The 23,029-nt window shown below is 42.3% G+C and overlaps 1 protein-coding gene across 1 annotated transcript in view; it reads left to right on the top strand.

Moving 5' to 3' along the window:
• The window catches only part of LOC309548369 (uncharacterized protein), a gene marked incomplete at its 3' end in the record, with an annotated part of 923,844 nt that overhangs the window by 746,450 nt on the left and 154,365 nt on the right, over positions 1-23,029 (top strand). Inside the window, 1 exon segment of the mRNA XM_082248307.1 lies at positions 5,480-6,151. Within this exon segment, the coding sequence (XP_082104433.1) occupies positions 5,480-6,151 (672 nt within the window).

Below are 23,029 nucleotides of genomic sequence, written 5' to 3'. Positions count from 1 at the left end.
TTGATGCGGTGACCAGTTTGTCCATTCTGGTCACCTACCCATGAAACCTCTGCTGCAGCCAGAACTCATTCATTTAGTGGCTGTATCTCTTCTGCGGCTAAATGACAGCTTCCAGTTTGGTGATCGGGATGCTGGCAGCCATCACCATCCTAGCAACCAATGATGCTGTGTAGACTGGCCAACTGCATCATAGCAACCAATAATGTCATTGGTTGCTGGGATGTAGGTGGCCGCAAAGTAAATGCCTGCATCCAAGCAAACAAAAACTGAACTGCAGTGTCACTGGGTTCTAGGACACAGGTGGCCAGGAATATGTGATTTAGGGATGAAGTAGTGAATTTTAGTCAATTTAGTGAATAACATCACATGGGAGCCCCTTACTCTACTTTCAGCTTCCAGCTTGGGAAATGTCATTTGCAGTGAGATTCTGTGGGGAGCAGATAGTCTGGTTGATCTGGGTGTTTTTCTGTGGCATGTTGGAGGGATCTTGATGTCATTATTATTATTATGGATTTATTTTTTTAATGGGGGCAAAAATAAGGCAACATATAAAACAAAACAAATTGGCCCCAGGACTTTATATGAGGTGAGCACATGTGGTCAATGATGAAAGATGGATGTAAATTTATTCAACATTTATTAGAGTAGAAAAATAATCATCGTAAACCATAAAACACATCTAAAAATGCCAAACCGATTGGTAGTAAAAACCGATTGGTAGTATTGCAATACAGGATAATGACAAAAGTAAATACATAAAAATAAAATGCCTCCTTAGTCTCAATAGTAAATACATAATAGTACGATGCATCTTTGGTCTAGTGTGACAGAGTATCATGGTAATAAACTAGATGAAGGAAGGGCCCATTTTTTACAATTACACCATTTTTACACTTCTTTCTTAAGCATTTTGCTATTTCTCTGGTGACAGTTTTGTTTCACTCTCCCCTTTTTTTTCCTTTTTCCTTCTTATCTATTGCACTGTCACGCTATTATATTACATGCCCTTCCTTTGTCTAGTTTATCACCATGATACTCTGTCACACTAGATATTAAAATCAATACTTATGATTACTATCTGGGATCGACCGATTATCGGCAACACCGATAATCCCCCGATTATATCGGAATCAGCCCCTGAGGTTACCGATATTTAGGGAAAGTGCATGTACCAGGGTGATGCCTGCACCTAGAGGCATCACCCCAGTACCGGTGTCCATAGCCAACGGTCAGCTGACTTGTAATGACAACCGATGCAGCTGAGAAGCCGCTCGGCTGTCATTACAAAGAGCGGGAGGGGACGCCCCCCCCTCCCGCCGCTCGCCCGTATCTCCTGTGCGGAGAGACCCGGGCATCCTACCTCCACCACGCCGAAGAGAAGACATATTCTAAGCCGCGTTCAGCTCTGTTCGGCTCTCCATGTACTCTGCGCCAAATTAAAAAACCTGACAGCATTCAAAACAGCTAAACTTTCCAGTGCCCAGGAGGGATTTGGGGTCTTCTAGACCCCCAAATCCCTCCACAAGGAGTACCTTTTAGAAAAAAAAATGAACAAAATGTTTTTACATGTCCGAAAATATAAGCCGATACCGATATCTGATGACCAAAATATCGGTATTGGTATCGGCATTAAGAAAACGATATTGGTCGATCACTAATTACTATTACTGTTTGTAGAACTTTATGCAATATTTTTGGCTTGCATTCTAAATTAATGATTTATTCTTTAGATATGCTTTTAATGCATCCACTCTTGAAAAAGTGAGCGACAGCTCACGAAACGCGTTGGGAACAAAGATGCATTGTACTATTATATATTTACTATTGTAACCTACTATTATCATTATCCTGTACTGCAATACTACCAATCGGTTTGCCATTTTTAGATGTGTTTTATGGTTTATGAAGATCATTTTTCTACTCTAATAAATGTTGAATATATTTACATCCATCTTTCATCATTGGCCACATGTGCTCACCTCATATATAATGTCCTGGGGCCAATTTGTTTTGTTTTATATGTTTACATTGGGATGGAGGCGTGTTACAGATGGCACCAGACCATTTTTTTTAGTTAAGATAAGGAAACATTTGCCCAAAAAGAGGAAGGGGGACACGGGGAAAAAAGAAGGGGGCAGGGGGGGATTTTTATGGAACCGTAAGAATTGGGTAGAAATGTTTAATTAAAAAGTACTTTATTTTACAAATACAATACATTATAAAAAAAAATTGAATAATGATTATAATCACAAATACAAATACATATTGGTATATAAAGATCACTTCACATACTGTATAGGCACAAAAAAGCAGTAGACTGAGATTTGGCCTTGCCCGACATGTTTCCCGGTCTTAGTACCGTTTCTTACAAAGGAAAGAGATACACTGCTCAAGGTAATGGGAAGCTTGATGACCAACAGTGGTGCCCCGGCTCGCCTCCGTGGACAGTCAATAATGAAAAGAAATGGCTGCACTCAGATGTGGTCAAAATCCAGGTTTATTGGACATCCCAATGTGGCAAAAAAGTGGCAAGGTAGACGCGTTTCACACACTAATATGTGTGCTTAATCATTAGTAATGATTAAGCACACATTAGTGTGTGAAATGCGTCTACCTTGCCACTTTTTTGCCACATTGGGATGTCCAATAAACTTGGATTTTGACCACATCTGAGTGCAGCCATTTCTTTTCAATAGTATTGTTTCTTCATGAGCGTAAGTTTAGGAAGAGATCAACTCCTCTTGCAAGGACATAAAGTAATTAAACACTGTCTTATAAACATATATTATTCATTGCATATTACATGGTAACTGCACAGAGGTAGGAGAAGGAATCGCCCGAATAGCAAATCCACCAAGTAGGACCTTCAAGAGGGCATCAAAAATAAGTAATCCCCTGGGGATGAATGTGGGAGTGAAACATTGTAAATCAGCCCAACCAGAATTTTTATGCTAAAGAGTAACAAGAGGGGTTTTGTCAGTGACACACCAGTCACAAACCTCTCCATTTCTACCATAAAACCCAGTATTGTGGTCTCATAGTAAGTTAGAAAATATAACTGACATGTCAGACAGATCTGTTTTGGGCCCTACCCAAGGCAAATTAACTCTAAAGGTTGAGGGGCATATAGGCATATAAATGACCTATACCCTCCTATAGGGGGATCTGTAAATTCACTAATATTTGATCACAAAATTACCTTCATTTACCTCATACCTTCACTTCTTTTTCACCTTGTCCCCCTTCCTCTTTTTGGGCAAATGGTTGCTTTTATCTTTGTCATTCAATTGGAATGAAGGTACCTTATTAGTTATACCCTGTACTTAGAAACACAGTCGCTCTTTTTTCATGGGGGTGATGGTTTGCTGTTTGGACTTGTGTTGCATTGTGTTTTTGTTGTAAACGAGTAACCAGACATACTATGTACCCCTTTCTCATTCATTTAGGGGAACAAGATATCTGGGGGCATCCTTTTTTAAAGGGGACTTCCAGATTCTGATAATTCCCTCCAGCAGACCCTCACAACCACAACACAGTTGTGGGAGAGACACATTTACCTTATTCACATGAGGACATGGTGCCTTGCCAGGGTGCCTCTCTTAGGGGTACATTACTCATGTGGAGGGCACGTGGCCTGGTATGGTCCAGTGCAGATTCCAGGTCCAGGTACCCCCCCCCCCACCACTTCAGTTGGGTAGCCACTCATCAGCCCAATCATTTATTGATGAGACGTTTATTAATGAGATCTACAGCCAGGTCAGGTGAGGAAGTATTCATGCATGATGCCTGAATAAAGATAAAGTCGGTCAGCATGTCACACCCTTTACATATCCCTTCACTTCCTTACCAATCCAAACAAACACATGACACCCCCATTCCTTCTGAAATTCGAAATAGATGTGGGTCATACATTCACCCAGACAGAAAGATCTCATATCCTATTCTTTGCTCACAAATCCTCCTTTCCCAGCAGTGTCCATTCGTCCGGATAAAACATTCTGACCAGATGGTATACAGTCCCCACTCTTTTACACAAAATGTAACCCACAACCTCTCCTACCTGTTAGAGGTGAAATAATGCCAGGAGAACTCTATTACATATATTCTGGGAACATCTGCTGTTACGTATTTTGGAGAGAAATGCAAAGATTTACCAAACATCTAACCAGAATAGCCCTGGGGGATGACCCTTCAGCTTTTCTTCTACACATGACCCTCCTTTCTAAGACCCAATATAAAAAATGACTGCTCATACGCCTTATAAACATGGTGAGATCTTCTACCCCACTGAAATGGAGATGCACGGATCCCCTACAACATGTCTGTGGATTTCTAGGGTTAATGAGATCAAAGGAAAGGAAGATCTCACCACATCTCTGAAGGGAAAATAATTAGAAATAATTAGGTTTGAAAATGGAGAGAATTTATTTTGAAGATTTGCCTCCAATTGATTTCAATGGGGTTTGCATTTATGTCTGCAATTTTTGAAATTTTAGACGCACTTGCTGAATGCACCTGCAAATAAAACCCAAGCACATCCCCCATCACTATGAAGCACATTTCTGTGAATGAGAACAAAGAATGAGATTCTCCTGCTGGAAATTGTAATAAACTGTCAATTTTATCAGCCAATGGGAATAATATAGTGTCCTCAGTAAAATAACATTGTATATATTATTTCTATATATTAGATACATTTAATAATAATTTTTAAAAAAAGCAAATTTATTCAGCCCTTTTTATAGAATTCTGACTTTTATGTTTTTTTTTTTGCACAGGTGGATTTATAAACAAAGTTTTCTGTAATTTTGGACTTCATCAATACAACAAAGTCACATGGGAAATGAGCCATATGGGTGTCTTATGTGACTGAAAGTCTTTATTGAAGTTCACCAGGGGATTTACACAGGACACAAGACATATCGGTGTTCTAAATGTCATAAATATTTTGGATCCTCTTCCATATCGATCGAGCCTCAGAGGACAACAGGAGAGGAGTCCTTTCAGTGTTATAGAAGTGACAATGGCCTTACAGTAAAGTCCAACCCATGTATATATAAGAGGAGTCATTTCAGAAGATATTTCTTGTTTGGAATGTGATAAAGGTTTTACAATGGAGGCAAAACATATCACACAAAAGAAGGATCAAGCTGGAAAGAATTCATATCAATGTACTGAATGTGATAAAGGCTTTACAACTAAGAAATATCTTATCACACACTACAGGATTCACACTGGAGAGAAGCCATATCAGTGTTCTGAATGTGGAAAAGATTTTAGGCAGAAGTCACATCTTATCGGACACCAGAGGGTTCACACTGGAGAGAAGGCATATCAGTGTTCAGAATGTGGCAAAGCTTTTAGGCAGAAGTCAGAGCTTATCAGACACCAGTGGGTTCACACTGGAGTGAAGCCATATCAATGTTCTGAATGTGACAAAGCTTGTATAGTGAAATCAGAGCTTCTTGCACACCAGAAGATTCACACTGGAGAGAAGCCATATCAGTGTTCTGAATGTGGAAAAGCTTTTATGCAGAAGTCACATCTTATCAGACACCAGAGGGTTCACACTGGAGTGAAGCCACATCAATGTTCTGAATGTGACAAAGCTTTTATAGTGAAATCGGAGCTTCTTGCACACCAGAAGATTCACACTGGAGAGAAGCCATATCAGTGTTCTGAATGTGACAAAGCTTTTAAGCAGAAGTTTGAGCTTATCACACACCAGAGGGTTCACACTGGAGAAAAGCCGTATCAGTGTTCTGAATGTGGCAAAGCTTTTATACAGAAGTCACATCTTATCATACACCAGAGGGTTCACACTGGGGAGAAGCCATATCAGTGTTCTGATTGCAGCAAAGCTTTTAGGCTGAAGTCAGAGCTTATCACACACCAGAGGGTTCACACTGGAGAAAAGCCGTATCAGTGTTCTGAATGTGGCAAAGCTTTTATACAGAAGTCACATCTTATCATACACCAGAGGGTTCACACTGGAGAGAAGCCATATCAATGTTCTGAATGTGACAAAGCTTTTACACAAAGGTCAAATCTTAGCCGACACCAGATGATTCACACTGGAGAGAAGTCATATCAGTGTTCTGAATGTGACAAAGCTTTTACACAAAGGTCAGGTCTTACTGGACACCAGAGGGCTCACACTGGAGAGAAGTCATTTTAATGCTCCAGAAAAAGGGGGGATATTAAAGAAATTGCAGGTGTCCCATTTGTTTCACAGCCCCAATGTCATCCCACAAGCTAGGGAAAAGTGAAAAAATAAAATGCTACTTAACAAAAAACTCAAATCTGTGAACAAACTGGAATGTAATTATCAGATGCATTGACTTTAGTGCCTATCTCCATCACAAAAACACCTAGAAGGCCTGTAAATATTTTACCTTTTGACAATTATTTTTAGATACTCAGCAATGACTGAACTGTTTTCCTCATGATTCTTTTATCTTTTTTTTTTTATGGAGCTTTAACTAAACATGTATTTTCATCATTCAATAACTGAGCTGTGTTTTCTTCATTGCCAGAGCTAATACAATAATAATAATGCCTCAGTAGCAGAGACTAGTATGGGGTCCAATGGCAGATGGCTACATGTATTCCATTTAGCTCTGCTTAAAATCTTCAGGATCTTATCAGGTGAATAATGGGCGTCCTTGATATCTTCTTCCTCTGTCCAGCTATTACTTATCTCCATAGACTATTCACACAGCACAACTGCAGGATATCCAAACTTACCATGTGCTGAGTGTGTGGTCATATCATTTCTTCTGGGGGACAGAAATTCATCCAATTGGGGTTCACTTTAACTGCTTGCCGACCGCTGCATGGCTATTTACTGCGGCGGTCAGCCCCTCACAGGCAAAGTGACGTATGACTACGTCGCAAGCCTGTGAGGCTCTAGGGAGCGAGCACGCGCCGCCACGCCCCCCCCGCGCGTGTGCCCAGCGGACCCGACGTCCGCCGGTCACTCGCGATCGTCCTTTACACCGGGAGAAAGGCAGGCGGCTAATGTAAACAAAGTCGCCTGTCATTCTTCCCTGTGTAAGAATGGAGATCACACGGTTCTACTATGTAGGACCGTTGATCTCTGTTCTTACACTAGTAGCCACAGCCAATCACAGTTAGAAACACGCCCCTAAGGACACACTTAACCCCTCCCTCTCCAATAAAGTTAATCCCTTCCCTGCCAGTGTCATTTTTACAGTAACAGTGCATATGTATAGCACTGATTACTGCAGTAATGTCACTGGTAACCCCAAAAGTGTCAAATGTCAGTCAAGGGTCCGATCTGTCCGCCGCAATGTCGCAGTCCTGCAAAAAAAATCGCAGATCGCCACCATTACTCGTTAAAAAAAAAAAACAACAAAAATGACAAAAATCTTTCCATTTGTTAGTAAACGCGATAACTTTTGCGCAAACCAATCAAAATAAGCTTTTTGCAATTTTTTTTTTTACCAAACATAGGTAGCATAAAACAAATTGGCCTAAAATGTTGAAAAAATTTTGATTTTTACATTTTTTTGGGGAATTTCATATAAAAAAATGTGAAAAATATTATTTTTGCAAAATTGTCGCTCTTTTTTTGTTTATAGCGCATGATCAAAAAATCGCACAGGTGATCAAATACCACCAAAAGAAAGCTTTGTTTGTGGGGAAAAAAAGGACGTCAAATTCGTTTAGGTACAGTGTCGCACAACCGCGCAATTGTCCGTTAAAGTCACGCAGTGCCGAATCGCAAAATAGGCCCTGGTCAGGAAGGGGGTAAAATCTTCTGGGGCTTAAGTGGTTAATGACTCTGAATGGAAAGATCACTTTTTGGGGTAAAGTTTGCAATGAGCACTTCTTATCTCTGGAAATGCACCAAAGTGTACCTATGGCCAAAATCAATAATTATATAAATGGTACAATCTATCATTAGCATAGAAGTTTTGTTTTTCCGAGTCTCCTTTGTAACATTTGTTTACCTGTTGATCCTCCCAGCAGATCTGTTTCTTCTACTTCCTGTAGAAGGATATTTGGCAACAATGGCAGTTGGAGGGGTTGGGGAACACAATATAACACTGCTGGGGGTGCTTACAACTGTCAGTTTTCATTCATTTGGTGGTTTAAACCTTAAAAAAAAATCCTGTTGCTGTAACTGCTTTAGAAGCGTTAGCTGAAGTTGGGCTTTACTTGTTGTGTGTCTTACTTAGAATCTATCTAAAACTTTCCTGTACAGGGTGACAACGCTGCTGTGTAATGTTACTGCAGAATGATGGGGGTTGTCACCCTGTTACAGAAGGTGGGAAAATAACAGATCTACAGACAGGATAACAGGTGATAAAACGATGTTGCAGAGGGAACTCTGGGAATAATAATGACAGATTGCATTACACATTAAGTTAGCAGACTTCCTGCTGTTGGTCTTATGTATGAATTGTGTTCTGATATTTACTGTCCTGCTGTAAAAGGTGTAAATGATTGCCCGCATCTTTCCTGTAGTAGCCGGGACTACAGACTCCTATTAGGAATATTAGGATGGGTACCTACCCAAGGGGGTCACCTTTTTGGATCTGGGATAAACATTTCACATGATTTCTTAAATTCCATTATTGAAACTGCCAAGGGGAGTCTCACTTCACTAACAATAGGAGAGCCAATCACAGGCCAGTAACATTTCATGGTTTCTCAATGTAATTGCAGAATGTTTAATCCCCATTGGTCCAATGGATTCCTAGTCCCTCCAGATAATTTTGTTTCTTGTGTGGAAGGAGCCCCCTAAAATGTCTTCCCTTCAATTCCACCATAGCTGTACTTTAGGTTATATGCAGTGGTGGGATTCAAAAATTTTAGTAACCAGTTCCGAATTTTTAAGCCTGGTGTAATTTTTTTTTTATATAATGTCAGTTAGGGGTCCGATCTGTCCGCCACAATGCCGCAGTCCCGCTAAAAATTACAGATCGCCGCCATTACTAGTAAAAAAAATAAATAGAAGTTACATCAATCTTTCCCCTAGATTGTAGACGCGATAACTTTTGCGCATTTAGAATACGCTTATTGGGATTTTTTTTACCAAAAATATGTAGCAGAATACAAATTGGTCTAAAATGATCCAAAAATTTGATTTTTAATTTTTTTTTAAAAGGAATGTTATATAGAGAATGTGAACAATATTGTTTTTTTTTTTGGTTTTTTTTTCAGAATTGTCGCTCTTTTTTTGTTTATAGCGCAAAAAATAAAAATCGCACAGTTGATCAAATACCACCAAAAGAAAGCTCTGTTTGTGGGGGGAAAAGGACATCAATTTCATTTGGGTACAGCGTCGTACAACTGCGCAATTGTCTGTTAACTTCCTGCCATCCGCACTACAGCCTATATACGGCCTCCCAGAAAGACTCTCCCCGCGCGCTCCCGCGAGCGCGCATCGGGGAGAATCTGTGTCGGCCGTGTCCCTTGGACACAGCCGATCACAGATCGTGGTGAATGGCCAATCACCACGTGATCAAGCCGTCCAATGAGAGATGATCTCATATGTAAACATATGAGATCATCTCTCATCGCCGGCGCTCCTTCCTCACACAGAGCCTGCAGTGTGAGGAAGGAGGGGGAGCCTCACAGTGCCGGGGACACACAGCAATGTAATCAGGGCACTGATCACCAGTGCCCTGATTACTAAAGGTAAAAAAAATACACAAATTGCCCCCCATCAGTGCCCACAATGCCCGCCATCAGTGCCCCCCATCAATGCCCACAATCAGTGCCCATAGTGCTGCCAGTCAGTGCCCATCAGTGCCTGCTCATCTAGGCACTGATGAGCACTGACTGGCAGCACTATGGGCACTGAGTGTGGGCACTGATGGTGCTGCCCATCAGTGCCGCCCATCAGTGCTCAGCAGTGCCACCCGTCAGTGTCCATCAGTGCCATCCGCCAGTGCCCATCAGTGCCGCCTCTCAGTGCCCATCAGTGCCACCTCTCAGTGCCCAGCAGTGCCACCTCTCAGTGCTCATCAGTGCAGCCTATCAGTGCCGCCTATCAATGCCGCCTATCAGCGCTCATCAGTGCGGCATATTAGTACCTCCTCATCATTGCCCATAAGTGCCACCTCATCAGTGCCCATAAGTGCCACCTCATCAGTGCCCATCAGTGCAGCCTATCAGTGCCGCCTCATCAGCGCACATCAGTGAAGGAGAAAGATTTATTTTCAAAATTTACTCGCAGAAAATAAGAAAAACTTTTTTTTTTTCAAACTTTTCTGTCTTTATTTTTTTTTTTGTAAAAAATAAAAAACCCAGAGATGATTAAATACCACCAAAAGAAAGCTCTATGTGTGTGAAAAAAATGATAAAAATTTCATATGGGTACAGTGTAGCATGACCGCACAATTGTCATTCAAAGTGTGACAGCACTGAAAGCTGAAAATTGGCCTGGATGGGAAGGGGGTTTAAGTGCACAGTAGGCAAGTGGTTAAAGTAACACAGCGCCGAATCACAAAAAATGGCCTGGTCATTAAGGAGGAAAATCTTCCGGTCCACAAGTGGTTAAGTACAGTCACTACTTAAAGGTCAAGGGGACCGAGGTATTTAAAAACGGTGACGCTTTGTAATATGTTTACCATGACTCCTATTATAGCCCTGCATTGTACAAGGGGGTGGCAAGGGTGTGACTGTGGCCAGAAGCACCTTAGACAGGAGACCTAGAGGTAGTGGCCATATGCATGGAGGGAGCCTAAAGGAGTGAGGAGTAAGGTAAATATTACTCCTTTCCCTGCACCATTAAATGTAATGAGGTCTGCAGGGGGGTCCAGTGCAGGGGTCATTTTTTTCTTGTTCCCCAAGTTGGGTTTTAAAGACCAAATAAATTAACAGCAACCTATATAAACAAAACTGTGAGTATTCGTTGTTTTGGAGTATTATGCCTCGTACACACGCATCGATAGTTGGCCGTGAATTTTCGACCAGCGTCCGATCGGCCGATTTTCGGCTTGTTAGTATGATGCTTTCGACAACCGACTCCTACTTTTCGGCCGAACAAAATCTGGTGTGCAGGCTATAAAATTTTTGTTGGCCGTCAACAGAACGGCCGATTTTCCGTCAGTCAGTACAGATTTCGGCAGACCAAAATCAGATGAGCAAGACTGGGCATGCTCAGAGAAGAAAAAACACACGGAAAGTAAACCAGCACATGACATCACTTCTGAAGTTGATTTTTGTTGGCCGAGAAAATTTGCGTGCAGTCTAGAGCACATTTCAACCAACACAACAACACTGGACAAAAGTCGACCGATTGGTCGGCCGATAATCGTTGCGTGTGTACGAGGCATATGTCACAAGCTTACACAGTTACAGTGACCATTGATTAAAAATTGCGCAAGCCTTGTCCCCAATCCGAAAACCATATTTTATGCAGTTATTTAATAATTATCAACTCCAGTTATTTTCAAATGTGTAATACCTGTGAGGTAAATAAGACCTTCCAAGCCCGAAAACATTCCAGGTTGTGCAAATGACCTAGCAACGGCGTAATTCAGTCACATCACAGCAAGCAGTAACAATGGTCTCTGTATAAAAAAATGTTACAGCACCATACAGTATACAAAAATATTTAAATAACACCTTTAAAAGCAATAATCCATAAAATGGACGAGCCTGCAGGGGCACATGTATGAAGTAAAAACAATTAAATAAAAAAAACTATCAGTACCAATAAGCCTAACAGTCCAGCACGTTCAGATTCTTTAAGAATCCTGTGGTTGTATGACCTGAATTAATACATACAAGAAAGTAACAGTAAGCAGCCTGAATGGGACAAGATATGAATAATAAGATGGTAAACTGCTAATACCAACTCTTCCATCAAGTCCCAACAATACTCTATATGCAGAGCTGGTGGTGCCTCTGATAAAAAGAGGTGTCCTGCTTCATCCCGATGTCACCTTGAAGATGCCAACTTCTGAAGATGCTACCAGCACCACACCACAATGTCCTCCTACCTGATAATGTTGCCCAGGCTCAGGCTACCTGTCACCACCACGACCTGCCGTCTAGTCTTCTTCTTCTCCAGGTTCTCTGACAGTGAGTCCCACGCTGTGCAGCTCACCTGCAGACAGTGCAGTGCGCGCTGAAAGTGGGTGGAGGCAGAGCCAAATTGTGATAGGCGGGGACTGGGAGGCGGCGGGGCGGCGGCCTGGCTGGAGGAGAAGAGGCTCAGAAGGCCGGGTGACATCATTGGTTGCTAGATGCTAAGTGGCCTCTAGCCTAGCAACCAGTGCTCCCCGCAGAGAGAGAGAGAGAGAGCGCCGCAGCCACAGGACAGAGGCAGAGAGAGCAGCGCCACCACCGCAGCCAGGACACAGAGGACAGATGGTCAGTAACAGTAAGGTGGTTCTGCGAACTGCCAAATGTTTAGTAACCGGTTCTGTAGAATCGGTGAGAACCGGCTGAATCCCACCACTGGTTATATGTTACCCCTCCCATATCTGTAAGGGAAAGCCTCAATTTCTTCCAATACTCCCCTGGCCTTCCAGTGAGAAGAAACATTTTCTCTGGAGTGGAAATGTTTTATGCAGTGATCCCTTCATAGACGGGATGGGGAATCTAAGTAATCTAAGATAATTAGGATGAACCCGTGTACTGGAGTCATGGATCAGATAACCAATGAGACCATTGATGTTATAGCAGAGCTGACAGCAGAAGTGTCTCCATCACCTAAGGTGGTGTCACAGAACTGCATGGCTGCTGACTATCTCTGGGAAGCTCAAGGTGGAGTCTACAATCTGGTGTCACATAGAGAGTGTTGTACATTTATTTTATATCATGAGGATCTCAGAAGGAGATATCTACACAAGGTAAAGGAGTTCCAACAGGCACCTGGGTGGGAGGAAGTGGGATCCATTGTATTGGATGGGTTTAGTTGGAACTTGGTTGAGTAATATGGTGGGTTTCCTTCCTAAGCCATTAGTATCTTCTATCCTTTTGATAATAATTTTATACATTGCTGTTGTTTTTTTCTTTCGCTGCCAGAGTTGATTTTGATTTTTTATGCATATGGTTAAATTCACATATTTAGGCGTGAAGATTATTTAACCACTTCAGCCCTCGAAGATTTTGCCCCCTTCCTGACCAGGCCCTGTTTTGCGATTCGGCACTGCGTTACTTTAAAGGGCAATTGCACAATCGTGCGACGCTGTAGCCAAATAAAGAATGACGTCCTTTTTTTCCCACAAATTGAGCTTTCTTTCAGTGGTATTTGATCACCTCTGCGATTTTTTTTTTATTTTTTGCGGTATAAACAAGAAAAAAAAAACAATTCTAAAAAAAAAAAAAAAAAAAAACAATATTTTTCACATTCTGTTATATGACATTCTCAAAAAAAAAATAAATAAATAAATAAAACATTTTAGGCCAATTTGTTTTCTGCTACATATTTTTGGTAAAAAAAAAATAGCTGTAAGTGTATTTTGATTGGTTTGCGCAAAAGTTATCGCGTCTACTAACTATGGGAGAGATTTATGTCATTTTTATTGTTTTTTTTTTTTTTTTTAACTAGTAACGGCGGCAATCTGCGATTTTTTGCAGGACTGTGACATTGCGGCGGACAGATCGGTCCCCTAACTGACCTTTTTGACACTTTTGGGGGTACCAGTGACATTACTACAGTAATCAGTGCTAAAAATATGCACTGTCACTGTACTAATGACACTGGCAGGGAAGGGGTTAACTCAGATTTTATCAAAGGGATAATTGTGTACCTAAGGGAGTGTTCTAACTGTGGGGAGGGGGTGTGGCTTCTAAAATGATCATAGAGACATGCCATCCTTCATAGAAAGATCACATTGGCTCTATGATCATCCCAGGGAAAAGAACGGTCAGCTGTGTTTACAACAGCTGACCGTTCTTCTCTCTCAGCGGGGAATGATCGCGGGTGTCAGGCAGCAATCGGAGCTGCCTGACACAGGCATCAGCTTCCCCGCTGATGAGGGGGGGCGGGAGTGCGCCGCCGGGGGCGCGCGCTTGCCCCCTAGCCTCGGGCACGTGATTTGCGTACATGATTTGCCTGGGAGCGGTTGCCTTCTGCAGTACATCTGTGGCGGGCGGTCGTAAAGTGGTTAAAACTCCCCAACTTTTTTCTTTTTTATTCTCTGAAAGCAGAGACCCTGGAGAATAAAATGGTTGTAGTTGCCTTTTTTTCTGTCATAGGATATTAGCGCAACTGTTTATCAAATGCATATTTTCTGTAAAAACAACAGTAAACTTAGTTTTAGGGCACACAAACACAATATATTACCCAATTTCTTTGGTGAAATATAAAATATGAGGTTTGTGTCTTGTATATAGATACCAAACATGTCAAGCTCTGAAAATTGGATGAACTTGTGAAATGGTGACAAACTTCAATACCAAAAATGTCCCATAGGTGACGCTATACAAACCTTTACAGGTCATCAGTATAAATAGTTATCCATGAATGATGTCCCTAGAGTTATTCCTCTCACTCTGGTGTGTGCAGCGATATGTAAGATGTGTCGTGTGATTGTTGTTTTCCTACATAACCGCACCCAACACTGACATTTCCTATCTGTACACAGGACACGGTGCCTTAAAATGTATTTTGTGGTTTTTGTTTTATATTTACAGTGTGTTATTTTATTTATTTTTTTTACTTTTTTTTTTTTTTAATCAAATAAGTGGTTGATAGCCCCCACCCCCTTCCATGTGATAGCATATTGCTTTTCACGGGTCCTCTTTCAGGAGGAATCAAAGTTTTTAGACTTCTAATGTCACCTGAGGACCTCAAAAAAGATGGTCAAGCACAAATCCTGCTTTATCAGCTCCTTCCCCGGCCACATCAACGGGGGAATGACAACTCTGAACCCAGAAATGACAAAATCGTGCACCTTCCATTTTCATTCACTGGAGTGGAGATCAGAGATTGGATGTTTGCTGATCTCCTTCTGCTCTTTCCACTGACACTCACCATGCCATGTCTTGGGCTTGCAGGAGGGGCAGCGGAGCCCAGTATACATGGTGGGGGTTGTGTACCTTCAGTGTGGCTGAATCACTTCCACCAGGAAGCCGACAGTTGGTGTAACAAATGTAAACAAGCTCCCTGGTTCTATAGCTATAAGTCTGTGCTGCTGCTGATGTAAACCTTCCATTGGCCGGAGTGAAAGGGTTACACTAATGTACATCTGCCAGATCTGTATCTGAGGAGACCATAAAAGCAGCATTAGAAAGAAATGTGAGCATGGCTTCAGTCAGGCGATGGTCCTGGTGGTCATGGTCTTGTTCTCCTTCAGGTCCTCTAACCTTGTAGATGGTGACATGGACTTGTTGTGTGGGAATGAGCAGGAGGGGCTCGGGGTTATCTTCTACCCAATGAGCTTGTTATGGATAAAAGATGAAAGTGTCTTCTGGGAATTTACAGGGATTTGGATGTTTGGAGGGTTACATAAGTGGGCGGGGCTGGTATTAATGAGGGGTGTGTCATATGTGAATCCGTTTTTTTAGCATAGATGGTATAAATATATCCTTAAAACAATCTATCTCTTTTCTTCTGTTGGTAAAGTGTCACATATATATGATTAATAAAGTTGGATGATATTTCACCTCACAATACTGTGGTCTGGGTTCTTCTACAACACATCCACCCAAAAATGTAATCTTCCAGTTATAGGAGTCTGGTGGAATGGGTGACAAGTTGATTGTATCTCTTAGGTCCCTTGTACATGGGGGGTCCAGCCCCTGTGTGTGCAATGCTGGCGGTATAATACACCTGGTAGGCACAGGTACAGCGTCCACCCCCGCTGCCTGCAGCCTGTCAAAGTCTACACTACAGCTGGACTGGGCTAAATGCTGCACCACGTTTACCTCGTGTTTAGGGCACTCTGTGTTCAGGGAGAAATGCCCGTCATCCTGATCAGACAAAGCATAAAGCAGATGTAGGCAGGTGCAGTCTTCTTCTTCCACTGTAGGTGGCGCCCAACCAGAGTGGGATCACAGCCTGGAGAGGAAGTCAGGGGAAATGTGGTCTCTCTGTGGGTTCCTAGACACAGTGTGTAATGAAGGGGTCAACCTGATTCCTGGAGCCATTTTTATTTTTAATTAAAAAATAATTTTAGACCTGAAGATAGCTTAAAACCCCAAAAATATAATATGTATATTTTTTAAATCAGACACCCTAGAGAGTAAAATGTTGGTGGTTCTAATTTTTTATGTTACATGATATTAGCGCAATGGTTTATGAAAGGCAAAATTTCAGTAAAATATTAATTAAAGAAAAATTTTTGGGCCCCTGAATGCAATTTATTATTTAATTTTTGGGTAAAATATAAAAGATGAGGTTGTGCCGAGTAAATAGATCCCCATGTCATACCTTACAATTTCTTGTGCCTGCAAAGCCCCCTACAGGTCATCAGTTTAGAGTTGCACAGGATCACTGGTGATAAAATTATTGCTCTCACTCAGACTTGCGTGCTGATATATAACATGTGTATGGCAATCACTGTTTATATATGTAGGCCCCCCCAATGCACGCATTTTTGTGTGCGTGTGTGGGGGAGGGGGGCTCTAAAATTTTTGTACTTTTTTGAGAAAAAAAACGTATGTGTCTCTTTATATGTTTAATACTTTTGTATTTATTATCTTTTTTTTTGTACATAACTTGTATTGGTATCATATAGGAAACCAATGGCCCCCTATGTGATATCATATAGGTGACAGGTTCTCTTTATGGAGACACTCGGGGTCTATTAGATCCTGGATGTCTTCTCTCCACTCCACTGCAGCTGTTGAAACACAGACCTTCCCCCAGCACTGATCCCGGAGAATGACGGCTCCGGTGCAGGAAGTGATGTCATACAAGTCACTTCCTGCTCTGTGTACAGGAAGGAGGCTGAGCTCTCGCCACCCTTCCCAGTGACCCCCACCATGACAGCATTGGGCTCCACTGTCTCTCATGGTGGGGTCACATGGGAGGGGCGGTCAGCACATCGCAGTGTGTGGTTGGGGATGTGATAAGCGGCTTCACACTCGCTTGTATCACTTCCACATGAAAGCCGACATTCGACTTTACTAAAGTACACCACTCCGGCTGGGATAGCGGTGGGGAGTGTGTAAAAAAAACACATGTCTGCAGCAAGTGGCTGGGGATTCAGATTTTACTGTCCCCCTATTTTTGTGCCCTAAGGTGGTTGCCTAAGCCAGTGTTTCTCTTTTTTAAGTCAAGGCACCCTTTAAAAATTATGGACAATTTTGAGGCACCCTTTCAAAATCTTGGACAGTCACGAGGCACCCTTTAAAAATGATGGACAGTCTCGAGGCACCCCATTCTAAAATGTAAAATCTATTCTAGTTTTACATAATTCAACAACATCCACAAGACCAAGTAGGACACCCAACGTTAGAGGTGATTTATTCTTCCGAAGCAAATATACTTTGCAAACTGCTACTGATTAACATTCCAATTTTTCTCTTCTCCCTCAGTTTTTCTCCATCAGTCAGCTAATGTGACCCCAACGCTGATGGAGAGGGGCAGAGGAACAAGGATGCTGTGTAGGTGACTGACATCCTCCTCATCAACTGATGACACCATTGTTCCTTAGGACGTTGGCAGCTAGAAGATTGTAATGGTGCAGAATGAAAACCTGTGACTTAGTGTAACAAAAAGGGCAGCCTTCATCAACACGCCATCTTGTATACAATTTTTGGGCAATTTTTAGGCATTTTGCCAAGGCATCCCTGAAGAAGCTTCAAGGCACCCCAGGGTGCCTGGGCACCCTGGTGGAAAAAGGCTGGTCTAAGCTTCTTTATGCTTCCACTAGCCCTGGGCCGGAGCCCATACTCATATATAAATTGAAGAAGAATTTCTTCTGCTATTATACATGACAGCTCCCCTCTGTCAATGGTTATTAGGGACTCCGGTGGGTGCAGGCACTGATGAGTCTTCAGCAACCAATGATGTCACCGGTCCGAATCACTTACATGAATGGGAATCCCTGGCCATGTCAGCAAAATGGTGGGAATAGTTAAAAAGAAAAATGGTGTGGGGTTCTCCCCTTTTTATATACCAGGCCCTTTGAGTTTGGTGTGGATTATAATGAAATACCCCATTCTAAAAGGTATAAAAAAGCATGAAGTCCCCCTAAAATTCCATACCAGACCCTTAATCTGAGCATGTAGCCTGGTTGTATCATCAGAAGCCAACTCCTTGCTGATGCCCTGAAGAAGTGGGATGCAATTCCTGTGACATGCGTTGGCTCGGTGTATACATTTATGCTCTCTATACACATTTTTTTAAATCCTCTATGAAGAGTTGTATTATTCTGGTCACTGGGAGCTCCTCCCCTCACCCAACTACTCATGTGCATGGGGGTCAATATACATGACCCAGGACCGGCCTCTCTGCTCCCTATTTACAATCACTGGATGGATCCGGTATCTGCACCTCCTCTTCTTTGTCTTTAATCAGCACTGCGGGTGTAGTGACTGCTGCCATGACCACTGACAAAGAGGACCTAACTGCTTCAATAGCACCTCCACACACCAACCAGAAAGGAAATAAGGAGGATGGCGCCTTTATTTTATATCACACCAGATAGACTTACCATTGGCCAAAACCAAAAACACAGCAGCATTAAAGACACAGCAGGGACAGTGTTGGGGGGGGGGGGAGGATTGGGTGTGCTGAAGCACCCCTAAATATATTTCAGTACCCCACGTTCACAGTCAGTATTTAGATATCTAATTTTTTTGTGTATCACCCCCCCCCCCCAAAAAAGGAGCATTGCTGATAGCAGACAAGGGACTCTCACCTGCGGAGGGATACAGCGGCTCAGAACAGCAGATCCCAATGTTATGTTTATAGTTCTGGCTGCAGGGACCCCGGTGGATTGATATCTCCCTGTGCTTAACCACCCGCCACCCATAAGAAGTCCTATGATGTCTTCGGGGTTTAGGTGGTTATACCTGGATGGTGAATGCAGCTGCAGTCCTCACCGTGATATCCGAATGATCAGTCAGAGATTCTTTTTTTTGTAGTCATCATATCCGCTCATCCTTTACTGACTACGAGGAGATACAGCCGTATAAGCATTCAACGCGTTTCATCCATCTGCCATGATTAAGGCCTAACCGCCGAAACGCGTTGGATTTTTATTCATCGGTATCTTTCCATGGTCAGTAAAGGATATGCAGATATGATACAGGGAATTCCTACAGGGCAAAGATTGCAAACTGTGCCTGCCCACCCCCTCTCTCCGGTGTAGATGGGGGATGGGACAAATAGTGCTGTACAGTTTGTAATGTTTGTGACTGAAACAACACCCCCTGCCCCAAAGCACCCACCCCCCATGTTGAGGGCATGTGGCCTGGTATGGTTCAGGAGGGGGGGTTGCTCACTCGCCCCCCCCACCCCCATCCTGGCCAGCCAGGCTGTGTTCTCGGATAAGGGTCTGGTATGGATTCTAGGGGGGACCCCATGCCGTTTTTTTTCATTTTTTTTTTTTACCTGTGTTGCCGGGAGCCAACAATACATTACAGCCGTGAGCAAGTTTAGCCACATGCCGACTGCCGTTAGTATATTTACTGCGGCAGTCAGCTGCTCCTAGGCAAACGGACGTAGTACTACGTTGTTCGCCCAGGAGCCTGTAGGGGGCGAGCACACGCCACCGGGGGCACGCTCCCATCCCCGCTTGTTCACTGCCATCCCTGCGCAAGTGACCGGAGGCTCCGATGTCCGCTGGCCACTTGCGATCCCGTTTAGGAGAGGGAGAAAGGCAGGCGGCTGATGTAAACACAGCCGTCTGTCATTCTCCCTGATGTAAAGGCAGAGACTATACGATCCTGCTATGTAGGATCGTATGTCTCTGTGGTTACATCACTAGCCTTGCCCCCCCCACAGTTAGAAACACACCCCTAGGGATACATTTAACTCACTGATCACCAATAAATTAACCCCTTCCCTGCCAGTGTCATTTTGACAGTAACAGTGCATATTTATAGCACTGATTAATGTAGTAATGTCATTGGTACTCCCAAAAGTGTCAAAAATGTCAGTCAAGGGTCCGATCTGTCCGCCGCAATCCCACAAAAAAAAATTGCAGATCACCGCCATTACTAGTTTTAAAAAAAAACAATAAAAATGACATACATTTTTCCCGTAGTTAGTAAACACAATAAGTATTGCGCAAACCAATCAAAATATGCTTATTGCGATTAAATATGTAGCAGAAAACAAATTGGCCTAAAATGTTAAAAAATTTTGATTTTTACATTTTTTTTTTGGTGGGGAATTTCATTTAAAAAAAGTGAAAAATATTGTTATTTTTTTTAAAATTGTCGCTCTTTTTTTGTTTATAGCGCAAAGAATAAAAATCGCACAGGTGATCAAATACCACCAAAAGAAAGCTCTGTTTGTGGGAAAAAAAAGGATGGCAATTTTGTTTAGGTACAGCGTTGCATGACCGCGCAATTGTCCGTTAAAGTCACGCAGTGCCGAATCGCAAAATAGGCCCTGGTCTTTGAGCAGCCAAATCCTCCGGGGCTTAAGTAATTGAATAACATTTTTTCCTTTAGAAATGTCAGTATTGCTGCAGCAGGCTCCATACATCGTACAGATGCCCCACTTTACAGGCACATTCAGTGGACCCCCCCCCCCCAGGCGTGATATTTAAAGGAATTTTTCATTTTTATTATTTCACTTTAAGCATTATTAAAATCACTGCTCCTGTAAAAACGATCATTTAGAAACATTGTTTTTTTGCATTGATTCATGTCCCCCAGGGCAGTACCCAGGTCCCCATACACTTTTTTGGCCCAATAATTGCATTTAAGCCTTTAAATTTAGAACTTTAATTTTTTCATGTTTGTGTCCCATAGACTTTAATGGAGTTCACATGTTCGCTAGAACATTTCCCCTGTTCGAGATGTTCTGTGCGAACCAAACAGGGGGGTGTTCGGCTCATCACTATTACTGGGTATCTCATTGTTTTCATTCCGTTGTCACTGAACACAGCTCTGTGTTGTTTACACTCACAGAGCTGTGTTCTGTGAGGCTCAGAGCTGATCGCTGGGTGCCAGCGGTCAATCACTGGCTGGGACCCGGTTATCGGCATGTGCTGTGTCGCATCGGGCGGGCCCCCTAATCTGATATACAGAATCACATATACAGGTATATACATGATACCACACAGAGCGGCTACCCTGTAGCAGTAAAGCTACATGGGGCAGTCAGTAAGCAGGTAATGTTTTTTACCAAAGACATGTAGCAGGATACATCCCGGCCTACATTTATGAAGGAGTTTGATTTTATTTGATACGTTTCATAACAGAAAGAAGAAAATACAATTTGTTTCCAAAAATGTTTTTTTTTATATGTATAATACAAAAAATAGCAGTGGTGATCAAATACCACCAAAAGAAAGATCTATTTATGGGATAAAAATGATATAAATGTTATTTGGGTACAGTGTTGCATGACTGAGCAATTATCAGTTAAAGTAGCACAGTTCTGAATAGCAAAAAAAATGCTCTAGTCATGAAGAGGGTAAAACCTTTCAATAGATTTCAGTTACCTGTGATGTTTCTCAATGCTGCAGTTTTTATGAGCTCCACAAGGTGCTAATCTCATTTATACAGAGACAGGAAGTCTCTATTAAAGACAGGAAGTAATGAAAAGTACAGACAGGAAGGTGAGGTGAGGTACAGACAGGAAGTGAGGTGAGGTACACACAGGAAGTGAGGTGAGGTACACACAGGAAGTGAGGTAGTGCAAACAGGAAATGAGAGAAGGTACAAGCAGGAAGTGAGGTAGTACAAACAGGAAATGAGAGAAGGTACAAGCAGGAAGTGAGGTAAGGTGCAGACAAGAAATATATATATATATATATATATATATATATATATATATATATATATATATATACCGTGCCACCGGCTTCCTGTATGATGGGCGACATGATCAGTCGCCTGTCTTCCAGGATCACGGCATCCGGCCGTCTGATTGGCCGGAGCTGCAGTGACGTCACTCCCGCACGGGAGCCGACGGTCATGGCACTGGCCTCTGAAGGAACGGCACCAGCGGCCGTTCCTTCAGAGCGCATGCGCCAATGAAGTCACTGGATGCATGTAAGGTAAATATCTCCTAAACGGTGCATATTTAGGAGATATTTACAGTACCTATAGGTAAGCCTTATCATAGGCTTACCTATAGGTGCAAGTGTCAGAGGAGGGTTTACTTCCTCTTTAAGTAAGGTACAAGCAGGAAGTGAGATAAGGTGCATACAGGAAGTGACGTGAGGTACAGACAGGAAGTGAAGTGAGGTACAGATAGGAAGCTCCATGTGGGAGGAATTATAGAGGAGACGTTGCTGGAAGTATCAGTGGAGGAGGTAATGAGATTGTATTTTATCATATCTCCCATCACTCTCCCTTGTAGGACTCCATATTTCTCTGTCCCTCTTTTCGGTCTGATGTACACACAGACATATGAACATACAATATAACGCCACAAAGTCTTCATATCGCTCTCAGATATCAGATTATTTCATGTACTGAAGTGAAAACACTGATATAAAAGAAAAGTAATGGTGAAATAAAACATAAGTGGGTGTAACTGATCACATTGTCACCAAACGTCACCCCCAAATAAAAGTTTTCCCTGTAAGGGTCCAGTCACACCAGGAACTGCACGTTTCTCATGAATTTCCACATGTGCGTTTACATGCGTTCCCAGTGCATTTTTTAGCATTGGGAAGGACAGGGGATCAAAGGAGACAAACTTGTGTTTTGTCCCCAGAGTCACATTGCGTTGCAGTTCCTCGCATGTACATGCATTTAAGATTTCTGATTTTTGGGGATTTATTTAAAATTTTGACAGATCTCCATACTGCTTCAAAAGTTTGCCTATATTAGGTAGAGTAATTCTAGGAATAGAAACAAAACATTGACTGCATACGCTTCAACTTTATGTTCATCTTCACCTCTTCTAAAACCCCTGATATCTATGCAATTTCTGATAGTTGCTAGAAAAGGGCTCCAATGT

The sequence above is a fragment of the Pelophylax lessonae genome, assembly GCF_965119305.1.
Source record: "Pelophylax lessonae genome assembly, chromosome: 2".
Lineage (NCBI taxonomy): Eukaryota > Metazoa > Chordata > Amphibia > Anura > Ranidae > Pelophylax > Pelophylax lessonae.
This window is presented reverse-complemented; position numbering and strand designations above follow the sequence as displayed.